Genomic DNA, 12,977 nt, shown 5'->3' with positions numbered 1-12,977 from the left:
TATCATAGGCTATCAAGACGCATTTTGCACCAGTGTTGGAGAGCAGGGAAAGCTTTATTGGCTGCCTTGACGTTGCCGAAATTTAAAGTTCGGTGGATAGGGGGAGCGGAGCGGAGAGAAGCGGCGCGTGCGCTCTGCTCATCGCGGAGTGTCGCACTCTACCCCATGATGCAGTGCCGGTTGAGAATAAAAACAGAGAAGTTGCTGCACACAGCAGCGCCAATGAGAAGGACTTTTTTTCTTTTGAAATTGGTACTATTTTTTATAATAAAGAGCACAAAAGAAATACCTGTTATGTCCTCCATAGTATAACTTTATGTCTACACATTTAGGAACAGATATTGGGTTCTGCCCAAAGTCAAGCAACATAAAAGTAACGTAAAAGTAACGAGTAACGTAAAAAGTTACTTTCCAAAGGGGGTAACTAAGTAAAGAAACGGATTACTTTTTTAAAAAGTAACGAGTAACGAGCAAACACTACTTTTTAAAAGTAACTTCCCCAACACTGCATGCAATGTACATCAAATCAGGACTCCAAATTAAGCATATAATATAGTATACGTTTTAATATCTAATAAACATCCACAATCAAGATTTTAAAAACATTTCACTCACCTTAGTATTCCTCAGATGAAAATGAAACGGACAATTTGACATTTCTTACAGTTTACACAACTGCTTTATTCTGCCTCTAGAAAGGGCCTCAGCCCTGGAATACACCTGGCTTAATAACAAGGTGGGTTACAAGATTGGGAATCCAAATTACACATTCTGTTAGAGACCGAGAATAACAGCATCATTCATGAAACAATGGACAAGACGGGAGAAAAAGCATCATTCACACAACCTTACCACAAGAAAGGAACTCTAAAGAGATAATTAGTGAAAGTGCAAAAGAAAAAAGAAAAATTAAAAATGGGAACAAATACACTCTAGAGAATTTTTTTTGTTTTTTTGTTGCACAAATACAAACAAATTTACACATGGCTGTCACTACATCCTAAACCAAACTACCAACACAAACCCAATTCAGTGTGTTTGAAAGAGTCGAAATACTGAGCACAAAAACCAGAGAGAGACATTGAACCTGCATAATAATTGGTTTTTCACTAATCGAAATCCATTCTCAAAAACACAGTGACAGCCATCACTCAGCCTAACTGATCTACATCTCACAAAAATAACTAAATAAGGGGCAATTCCTCATTGTGGGGTGAAGCAAAAAAAAAAAAAAAAAAAAAAAAAAAAAACGCTTCAAGTTTATCATCAAGGAAATACACTGCATTTGCTTCAGCTCATGAAACCCCCTAAAACATTACAAAATAAGTTAACTCTCCGGTGGCCAAACATCTTCAGGGAGTAGGAGTTAGTATACTGAACGCAGACAGTAACAGAAACCATGACGTGCTTTAGCCACCATTCAACAAACACGCAATGACAACCTAATAAACCAACACACTTGCCTGAAAATAAATTATTAGGTAAAAAGAAAAAAAACAAAACAGCAAAAGACAGAAAATGCTCACCACACATTTGGCAGAACTGCTCAGCAGCGGCGGCACAATATCACAGTTATGTTTCTCTTAAATCCTGAGCATCCCATTGAATGTCTTTGTCACAGTGAAAGAGGTTTCCATGCAGTCCCTGCATTTCTTTTTTTTTTTCTTTTTTTTTTCAATGTACCTACACAACAGTACACAGTACGTCACCATTGCTTCAAAAAGTCTCAGATCCGAGACGGTAACACAGCAGCTCGATTTGTACAAATGAAAAGATTTATAACTTTGGAAATGATAGATTTCCCATTCTCTGCATAGCATAAAGTTGACCTGTAAAGTGTAAAAGAGATGTTAAACATTAACAATATAGACAATCTTACACAATTAGAGAAAAGCAAAAAATAACACAGCGCCCCTCCTCATTTATTTGGTCAGTGCCGTCCACTCGTAGATAAAGCATGTAGGCTTTTAATAAAAAATAATGGAGGCACTTGCTGGGCTTGCGGTTTGATTAGTATTTAGGCCATCATAAACCACCGACCCACAACAGATTCACAAGTCAACTGTCATGCACGTCTGTGCGTCTGACGTTCAGCTTTGTGTTAAGTGCACCGCAGATGAATCTTATTGCCATAATGGAATGCAAATTGAATCAAAACAACACTGTTCAAGGCTGCAGTCCAAGTTCATTCTGCCTTCCAGCCAAGGCTATTGCAGCGCTTGCGGCCCGAATCCCCACAGTTCATCCTTCCAGCACATCAAACCTTGCAGCGGTAGTGTCTGAAGAACATTTTGAGCAACATCAAATCCTTTAAACTTTCCTCCCAGCCGTGGACCCCACCGTCGGCGACCGCATCCCTGTTTCCTCTGCGTATTTCAAAGCTGTGAGGAGAGACAATGCGATTAGCTACATGGAGCACAGCGCAATACCTGTGAAACGAGAGCAAGGTCTGCCAAAGACATTTACCCTGGATAGTTCTAAGAGCTCTTATCTGAAGGTCCACAGCGTTCATTACTCAGAGGGCTGGTTTGGATTCTCCTCTGAGTCATACTAGTGGAGTAATGAGGGAAGATCAAGGACCTACTCCCTAAAGAGAGGAGCATATGGGGTAGTGTTCAGTCATAGTACCAGACCACATCCTGACTAAACAACTGGCAAGACCATTTAAGAGGCCATGGTGAAGTCGAAAATATTTAAATAGCTCTAGAAAGGTACTGCCTGCACTTTCTCAGAGGCTTGAAATATAACTATAACATTGAAACATGAGGATATTTTGTATTGTGACATTATTTACAACAAATAAGCTGCCACTTCACATCACTTCAATATATATATATTAGTGCAGTCAAATCGATTATTCGCATCTAAGATAAAAGTTTGTTTATATATGTGTGTTCATATTATATATATATATACACAGTATATATGTGTGTGTGTTTGTGTGTATAATTATATATACACGTATATATTTACACACATACTGTATTTATATATAAAATATTATACAAACAACCTTTTAACTTTGATGCGATTAATTGGTTTGACAGCATATTATAATTATACATAATTGAATTACGATATTAAAACGTTTTTAATTTAAATATACACTACTGGTCAAAAGTTTTAGATCGGTAAGATTTTTTATGTTTTTAAAAGAATTCTCTTCTGCTCACCCAGGCTGCATTTATTTGATGAAAAAAAACAAAAAAAAACAAAAAAAAACAGTAATATTGAGAAATATTATGACAATTTAAAACGACTGTTTTCTATTTTAATATATTTTAAAATGCAATTTATTCCTCAGATGAAAGCTGAATTTTCAACATCATTACTCCAGTCTTCAGTGTCACATGATCCTTCAGAAATCATTCTAATATGATGATTTTATGCTCAAAAAACATTCATTATTATTTTCAATGTTGAAAACAGTTGTGTACTTTTTTTTTTTTTTTATTCTTTGATGAATAGAAAGTTCAAAAGAACAGCATTTATTTAAAATAGAATATTTTTTTAACATTATAAATGTCTTTACTGTAACTTTTGATCAGTTTAACTCATCCTTGATGAATAAAAGTATTGATTTATTTTGGTTCTTTCCCCAAAAAATAAAATTAAAATTCTTACTGACCCCAAACTTTTGAACGGTAGTGTTTAATGTTACAAAAGCTTTCCAATTCAGATAAATGCTGTTCTTTTGAACTTTCTATTCATCATAGCATCATGAAATAAAAATGTAAAAACTGTTTTCAACATTGATAATAATCATAAATGTTTCTTGAGCATCAAAATCATATTAGAATGATTTCTGAAGGATCATGTGACACTGAAGACTGGAGTAATGATGCTGAAAATTCAGCTTTCATCTGAGGAATAAATTACACTTAACTATATATATATTCACATAGAAAACAGCTGTTTTAAATTGTAATAATATTTCGCAATATGACTGTTTTTGTTTGTATTTTTAATCAAATAAATGCAGCCTTGGTGAGCAGAAGAGACTTCTTTTAAAAACATTAAAAATCTAAAACTTTTGACCGGTAGTGTATGTCAAACATTTTTTTTTGTTAGATTCGCCTATTTATGCCACCTAATCTTAAAGTCTGGAAAAGCTGTTGTTGAATTCTTATATTTGCTCTCCTTTCTTGAGTACAAACAGATCTCTTCCATTACCTAATGAGTATTTCCTAAAAATCATATATTAAATGCTTACCAGGGCCAGGTGAGGCCATGACAGCGTGGCTGGACCCTGCAGCGGCGGGGTGATAGAGCGACGCCAGGTTGTTGGGCATATAGGTGCGGAACAGGTTGAGGCCATTCCAGTCAGCTTGCATGTTATTGGGAGACGGCGTAGGAGTCACCTTAACCGAAGCCAAGGGCGAGTTCGTCTGCAACGAGGTTTTCGCATTTCTACCGGAGGGCACAAGCCTGTTGAAATCCTCTCCAAGCCGTCCAGATGCGGCATGTAGAGGCTCAAAGGACTTCTGTCTCTTGCTAGAGGGTTCGCCGACATCCATTTGCGCCAAGTTTCGGAAACGGTCTGAAAGGCAAAGTCTAGCTGGATCTGTGGGCCATACCATTCCGTTTTTGCCCATACTTGCCCTCTGACTCATCTCATGATCCAGGCCAGGCCTCTTCTTGGACAACTCTCGATCATTTACAATTGCCACATTTAATTTTCTGCTCGATTCTTGCTCCGAGATTCTGGACAGCGAGCTGGTTGCATCCGATTCCCTGCCCCGCTGACCCTCCTGGTGCTGTTCTCTCCAGCGCTCTTTTGCAGGAGAAATCTTAGACATCTGTGGATGTTTCGGAACCCTCTCCCCAGGTTTTTCCGGCTGCCGGAGTGGGGACTTGGTCCGACGGGGATGCTTCTTGTTGATGCTGGGCAAAGGAGTGACGTCTTTGCCCTCAAGAGCCGGGGGGCAACCAGTGTACCGTTTCTGTTTCTGAGGTCCCCTGTATCCGTTCTTCTTGACGTCCAACTTCTCCTTGTGGACGAGCTTTTTGTGCATCAGGAGAACCTCAGGGTAAAGGGTTTCATAGGAGCAAGAGGTACATGTGTTGGTCAGTAACAGGTTTCTGGGTACTGAGGTAGCAGATACAGAAAGAGACACTTTAAGGGAAAGATTCAGCGGTGCCTCAGAAGCCTCTTTCTCCTCCATCTTCAGGTTTACCGGCACTGGGCATTTTTTGTTGACCTCACCCGCAGGGGTGTAAGGGGCTGCGACAGGAGAACTTGCATGCTCTTGCTTTACTTGAATGAAAGGACTTGTGCTGGTAATAATGGCCTGGCTCATGCCTGGTTCACGTTTAACACTAACAGGGAGAGGTTTAGGAGCAAGCCATTGTTTGGCTGGTTTTAAGGCTCGTTTGTCATCATTCTTGGGAGGTTCGATGGCCTTGATGATATTTCTAGTAGACGATGTTGCAGGAATGTTCGGGATTTCCGTGAAAGGTTTATCTTTGTGACGTCTGTCTAAATGGTACCTCAAAGATGTTTTCTGTGCAGCAGCATAGTCACAATATTCACATTTATAAGGTTTTTCACCTGTGAAATGAAAAGAGAGACGCCAATATTTAAATAAACCGTAGCAAATAAACAATCTGTATTAAAGATTTTCATCCTGAAATGCAAGAAAACAGAAAGCCTAATGAGACATAAGTTGTAAAAAAAACAAAAAAAACAATACAACCAAGTACTAACCAGTATGTGTCCTGAGATGAATATTGAGGTAATAATTCGAGCGGAAAGTCTTGCCACAGTAACTGCATTTTCTTGGAGCAAGAATTTTGAGCTTCATTTTACCTGATCCATCCTCACTTTTATCTGTAGGATAAAGAGAGACATGTTTAACATATGCAAAACATAATTGCTTGAATGGTACAACATGGTGACCTATAACAGAAATTAAAAACTGACAGCTGAACATGAGTCATACAACAGAATGCCCTTAAATAAAGTAAGAAAGTTTCAAGTTCTCTCTTGACCAGCAGAGGGAGCTCTAAGTTCTTCACTAATACAAAAATAGGTTTGTGTGAAAATGCAATTGAACCACTGAGAAGTACCTTCTTCTGTAATAAAGAGTGCACATTTCTTTGGTAATTAATTATGGTGTGCATGATGTGCATAATTTAACAAGGTGATGCCAATTATGAGCTCTCTGTGGTCCAACGTCTGACAGATGATGGTTTGTTGTTTATACCAAGCAATTAAAAACTAATTAAAATGTGAATGCAATACCAAACACTTTGGCAATAATACCTGGATTAAAGGCGTCAACTGGCACTCCCTCTTCCGAGCCATCCTCGGAGTACTCCTCTGCTCGGTCGAGAGATGAACTGCTACACGAGCCAACACTTTGGGCCCTCCCGTCTACAGGTGTGGTTGGGCTCTCTGCTCCCCCTCTGCTCTTGTGGATTCTAGAATGAAGGACCAACTGATGGTACGTCCTGAAGATCTTGCCACACTCTTCACAGTTTGTTGGCTTGTCTTTACGAATCAGACCTTTTTGCTCAGGTGATGGGGAAGGAGTCTCAGTAGGCTTGAGTTCACTTCTTAGGCCTCGCCTGACTGGTTTATCTCCACCGCCAGAAGCCCAGATGGCCCCCAGTTCCTCTTTTTCAGAACCAGAGTCCTCGTTGTCAGAGTTGGAGTCCGCATTGAGCTCCTTGGCTAAGTTCGGACCTGCCGCGATCTTGCCCCTGGTGGCCAACTGCCAGGCCTGGTAGGTGTTGAAAGGATCAAGTTGTGATATCCAGCGTCCAGATGGGTGATTATTTTCAGCTTCTCTCACTCCAGACGGATGCAACTGTAAGGTCTGCAAAAACGACTTCTGAGATTCAGGAACCTCCTCAGCAGGCTGGCTGACAAGGGAGACGTTCTCATCTACTTCCGGTTCCCGATTGTGGACTTTGCTGTGCTCAGCCAGAACTTCCTTGTTGAGGAAAAAGAAGCCACATACCATGCACATTTTGTATGGTGTGACCACAGGTGATGAGGGTTGGTCTTGGATGACGTCATTAACGGTAGTCGGGATCTCCAGGTCCTGGTTTTTGTTTTTAGACCCAGCCTTTCCACCATGGGTTCTCATGTGGTTCTTTAGGAACCACGGCTCTTTGAAACGACGTCCACAGAGGCCGCAGCAATACGTGAAAGAGTCCTTGTGTTTTCTCATGTGCGTTTCCAACTCTGTCGCATCTGCGACAGCCTGGCCGCACACAGCGCAACAGAGCTCCTCATTCTTTTCCACAGCTGGGCAGGTCTTAGAACGGGCCCTGTCGCTGGGAGTTAAGAATTCCGCTTCCACGCGCAACACTGCAGGAGCATGGAATGTTGTGGGATGCTGGGATAGAAGGTGTGGTCCCAGGTCTTCCTGATGCAGGAAAGTCTCTTCGCAAAACATGCAGTCTAGAGGTAGGCTACTTTCTGCCAGCGTGTCAGATTTTTCCACCAAGCTGGCGTGGGGCGTCATGCTAGACCCAGTACCAGGCATACTTGCACTGCTGTGGCTGAGAATGTCATGACCTAGTCCATCAGGACTTTCCACATATGGGATCAATGGGTGGGTAGGCATGTCAGCAGGAATTTACTAGGGAATTTTTTTCTTGTTTAGTTTCAGTTGAAAGCTTGTACGAAACAATATGTTGAATGTTACAAGACATGTGAAAGTAGAGTCATTCTTTTGAAATACTCATGAAGGAGGATATGCATGAGATAACAAAATACCAAATTCTCTTAACACTTCCATGGTATTTCTCAAATTTGAATTTCAGAATAGCACGTTTGCTAAAAGTTTCTGTGAACCCCTATGATCCATCCTAAACAGGAGAAGCAGTCGGGGCTTGCCAGTCACTTCCAGGTAAAGGGGCATAAACTCGATCAGTTGATTACTTGTGATTCACACAGAGGAATTGTCCTGACAGGCAAAACCTGAAATGGAAGAAAAGGACAAAGTCAGGTGTGGCCACTTCCGTGGAATGCAATCAACTCAGGACTACACTTACAAATGATTCAATTAATGGGAGGGAGCATTCATCTATTTTGTACTGTTACGCGAGATGAAACATGATATCACATAGATAGTTAAAAAGATTAGCAACCACATAGGGCTCTAGGATTGATGTTTAGCTTAAGTTTCTTAAGTAAACTGGAGAACAAAGAAAAGTTTAACTTTAAGCACACTGCAATTTGTCAAAGTGGAACAAATACAGAGCAAGTGATAATCTACACTCATTGGTCAAAACAGAAACATACATTTAACATTGTTATAGCATAAATCAGAGGATTGTTTTCATTTAGGATATATTTAAATAATGTTTCATTATTTGAGGAAACATATACTGAGGAAAATGCAATAGTAAGCTAGTGGTTAAAGATCTGGGCAAACAGCCAAAGGTTGAGGCTTTGACACCAAAGTATCTGAACTGGGAATGAACCAGCAGCTAGGTGGTTGTTGGGGGGGGTACAGTGTTAGTCTATAATAATTGTGCCCTTGAGAAAAGTCCTTAGCGCTAAGTTACTCCAGTGGGATGGTCACTGCACCATGCCCAATGTAAATGAAAAGAATAGACATGTTTTATTAAGATTTTAGGTTCAAATATATGTTTGTATTAGGGATGCTATAACTTTTGATTTATATGCTAAAACTGGTCTCCATTTCTTTTGATTTTCAACCTTTTTATATCAACTTCAGTGGTCCAGCAGTGTGACAAATCAAAAAATGTTATTACAAATATCCCTTTTAGTAATCTCAATTGATAAGAGGTCATAAAAACTGCAAGCACATATGTAATGCATTATAAAAAATATATTATAAAAATGCTGCTTAAATAATTTTAAATGGAGCTTAATATGTCACACAACACCACAGGACAGTTCAAATAAGAAGTCATTTTATAACTTCAATGTAAACAACTAACATTTGACCAAGTCCTTTGATGTAAATTGTGTTTTTTACATAAATGGAAACTACTAAATAAGTACATAACAATGCAGTACTGTGAAATGTAGGTGTGCCTGTAAAGATTCCCAGTCTTTAATCACAGGCATTGTACTGTAGACATATTATTAGAAGAAACTTTGGGGACAACTTTAAATTAACTACCAATTTTTTCTATAACTAACAGAAAAATCAATGATTCTATGATTCATATACAAGTGTCATCTTTTAAGACAATGGACCCCTATGATATATAGCTTTAGATACTTTTTAAAATTGGTTTTAGCAATATAATTATGAATTTAATCAATTTATGTGACTATTTATCTCTATATATTATGTTATATATATATATATATATATATATATATATATATATATATATATATACACACACATACACACAACTTAAATGAAGATCACAAATGTCGATAATTGATCATAAAACAAACATTATTCATTATTATGGAATTCTATGTCAACGTTGTTCATAAAGGAACAGTGAAAACATTGCATCTAGTACCCAAGTGCCTACTGAACGTATAATTTCAGTAAATATGTATACGTAACAAACAAAGAGGCCTGCATTGTGTGAGGCCTAATAAATTGCAAACTCAGAGTGCTCTGTATTGGTGCATTTACACAACTTGAAGGAAAAACACGATTTCAAATCTTTAGAAAGTTTTTCAGGGACAAACCTGATGAAATTCTTTAGATGAATTACTGTGAGGCAACAGGAAGCCAGAGACTTATGCCTATCTACAGCGTCCTTCACAATATCTGCAAAACCTCACTCATGAGGCCTTAGGTCGAGTCACAGCATTGTTCTGCAACCTTTTAGCCTACCTTCCATGCTGAAACAAGCCATTAAATATGGGCAACCACATTCATCTTTCTCTTAGATATTAAATAACATCCAAGATTAATATACAACACTCTTATCAAGCCTATTACAAAGTTTCAGGCAACTTGCCAGTCATTTGTAAACTGAGTACTTATACTATTATCCTTACACAAAGGACTTATTTTACAATACCTAAAATACAAAGCATAAAAAAAATCAATCATCAAATGACATTAATCTCTACATCCCTACATCCAGAATACTAGTCCAAATCACTTTTAGGGAAACCCTGTGCAACACAAAAATAGGCTTTGCTAATGTTAGACACTGAAAAAGAGAAACAGAGGCTGAAGATGAAAAAAAGAGAAGACTGAAAAGGAAGCTTCAACACTTCAGTTATCTACCGAATAACCACTGTTAAAAAAAAAGAAAAGAAAAAAGCAAGTGAAAAAGAAAGAAAACAATCTGTGAATTCTTTTAAGATTCTGCAGACATGCTACTCTAATGACAGGCCTTGCCATGCTGATTTCAACAAGCAACACTGTTTGCTTCTCAAAATCCTTCAGATAGTAATCGCAAAGTAATTTACTTCTAAATGCACAACAGTTATCTAAAAAATCAAAATAGTATAAAGTAACTCAAATGTTAATAGCTCCACCTATACTAGCATCATTATAAAAGACTAAAACACGGTTAGTTGACATGCTGAAGAAACAGCTAGGGACCAGCTGGTGTTTGTCTTACTCTTTTGTTTGGGCTTTGCCATGCAACCTGTTCACAAGAATAGCGCGTTTGTTGGCCCCAAAACCATCCAAATTTATCAATAAGAGTTCTTAAAAAGACACCGTGTCAGTTACACTTATTGTAACTGTCTTATAGAGCAATAAATGGTGTGGTTGGCTCATGCAAATAAGTGAAAAACAGGTTATTATACCTTAAGAAAAACAGTATGAGTGCCTTTTAGGGGGGAAAAAACAGCATTGCTCAGTAATTATCTCAGAAAAAGCTCTCAACTGTAATTCTGACGTCAACCAAAAACATTTATGAATAAAGTAAAACATATGTATATAAATAAACACTTTGCAGATGATATATAAAACACACTAATATATATTATATATATATACCTATATATATATTATATATATATATATATATATATATATATATATATATTATTTTATTTTTTTTACTTTATATAAACTATATATATTCATATACATTGATATATGAATGCATTTCAAATATCATCATATATATATATATATATATATATATAGATACATACATACATACATACACACATGTAAGACACACGTCGAGCACAAACGTGTGAGACTGGGGAGAATGAGGCGATGGCTGCTGATTAAAAGAACGGTTACTGACGTCATAATGCAAAGTTTAAAAGTATCGATTTTCCAAAAACATAATAGAAACGTGTGTTCTAAACGAAACGTGCGTTCTAAACGAAATCGTGGCTGATATAAATAATAATGCCTCGTGTGTGGAAGCATGCCTTTAATGTGGCTGTAATTTCCTGACACGTGATCATTTCTAACTTGATCTGCAACTCTGCAGATTGCTAGTAGTTATTTTACTACATACCTCGCCAATATACCTGCATGCCCTGTTTTTTCTTTTCGTTCCTTTTTTGTTTCAATCTTGGCATGCGATACAAAACTCCTCCCTAACTACAGTTAAGATGTTTTTACTATAGAACAATGAGATCACTATATGGTCAAGTATATAAATAACTTATAATATCAATATAGTTTGATGGAAGAAACTATAAAAATATAAATAGATATTCAAACCAAATGAATAACATAAAATCATTAGTATGACAAACAGCAGTTTAAAAAAAAAAAGAAAAAAAAAAAAGAAGTTCCTTCTTCTTTGTATCTATTAGAATAAATTATTTTTCGATGGCTGTATCAAAAGCTATTATTTGTAAACATAACAGGTCGAATAGCAAAATACAACTTTACAACTTTGTTTTGGGGGATGGCTGAAACTTTTGTCAAGTTGTTTGTCTATTCTTTCAAGTTAAGGAAGAACATCAAAAGACCTTTATGCAGTTCCTGCATTACCATAAAAGACACCAACTTTTTCATCCTCTTCTATTTCATTTCATATAATAGAGAGTGTTTGTTTTCAACTAAAGCCTTTGTTTCAGTTCGTTAACTTTGGTGAGTTAGATCAACCTGCGCTCGTGCTGATAATAGAAATTTGGCTAACGACACGCTAGCGATGAGTGATATAGAAAATAAGGAACTCACCCTCCATACCTACCATTATGTTCAGACTTCGTCAGGTATTCTTATTGTGTGCCAACAATCGCTATAGTAACTAATAACGTATATGGGATGTTAGTTTGGTAGCTGGTTTTCTTTCTTTCTTTCTGGAAATCTGATTAGCTGAGTTAGCCAATTGTTAGCCGGACGAAATGCCTTGCTTTCAATGTTTGCAAATCACTCACTATGCAGCTGTTGCGTTCAGAGAGAGAGAGAGAGAGGGCGCGCTCCCGTGGGTAGCTGGATGTTCGATTCTTTAACGCACTGTTCTTTTGAGTCGAATGTATATTAAATGAATCACTTCAGCTGGTTCACAAAACCGGTGAATCAAAAACGTACAGCCCGAGCAGTATCCCGATTCTCGAAAGAATGACTGTTCGTTTTAGGGCCTCATACATAAAGCACAATCGGGGTAGTTTGATTCCCTTAAAAGAGTGGGCTCGTTCAATCCTGTTCGTCGTTAGTGGATCTCATTCTCAACGGTTTTCTGAATTCATCCGATTCACATAACAACAAAGTATCACTTTTGTTAAAGGGATAGTTCACCCAAAAAAAAAAAAAAATCTGTCATTTACTGTCAAATCCTCATGTTGTTGTCAACATGTATGAGTTTCTTTGTTCTGTTGTACACAAAAATAATATATTTTGAAGAATATGGGCAACCTAACAGTTGATGGTTCCCATTGACTTTCATAGTATGAAAAAATATATAGAAGACAATGGGGACCAGAAAACAATTGGTTCCCATCATTTTTTAATGTGTTATTTTGTGTTTAACAGAACAAAGAAACTCATACAGATTTAAAACAACATGAGGGTGAGAAAATGATGACTTTTTATTTTTGTTCAGACAAAAAAACAAAAAAAAACAACAACAACAGGCTACACAAATATCAG

General features: G+C 37.5%; 1 protein-coding gene across 2 annotated transcripts; it reads right to left on the bottom strand.

Moving 5' to 3' along the window:
* Positions 1-656: 656 nt before the first annotated feature.
* znf217 (zinc finger protein 217) lies at positions 657-12,569 on the bottom strand. 2 transcript variants are annotated; one of them, XM_084099841.1, is made up of 6 exons: positions 12,079-12,569; positions 6,266-7,933; positions 5,708-5,830; positions 4,214-5,551; positions 2,467-2,587; positions 657-2,381 (listed from the first exon to the last, which is right to left on the bottom strand). In XM_084099841.1, the coding sequence occupies exons 2-5, from the start codon at positions 7,575-7,577 to the stop codon at positions 2,478-2,480; spliced, it is 2,883 nt and encodes a 960-aa protein (XP_083955967.1). In that variant the 5' UTR covers positions 7,578-7,933; positions 12,079-12,569; the 3' UTR covers positions 657-2,381; positions 2,467-2,477. The 2 variants fall into 2 exon arrangements, with proteins under 2 accessions (XP_083955967.1, XP_083955968.1); XM_084099842.1 differs by having other exon boundaries at positions 12,066-12,297.
* Positions 12,570-12,977: the final 408 nt, after the last annotated feature.

This window comes from Abramis brama (genome assembly GCF_963993115.1).
Source record: "Abramis brama genome assembly, chromosome: 22".
NCBI lineage: Eukaryota > Metazoa > Chordata > Actinopteri > Cypriniformes > Leuciscidae > Abramis > Abramis brama.
Note: the sequence above shows the minus strand (reverse complement) of the source record. Positions and strands in the feature narration are given on the sequence as shown.

Bases quoted from the DNA above. Each gene is read 5' to 3' on its own strand.
- znf217 (XM_084099841.1), bottom strand. From the start codon at position 7,577: ATGCCTACCCACCCATTGATCCCATATGTGGAAAGTCCTGATGGACTA. The intron at 5,831-6,265 runs GTATTATTGCCA...TTTATCCTACAG, and splicing joins AGTTGACGCCTTTAATCCAG to ATAAAAGTGAGGATGGATCA. The intron at 5,552-5,707 runs GTTAGTACTTGG...TTCATTTCACAG, and splicing joins TCATCTCAGGACACATACTG to GTGAAAAACCTTATAAATGT.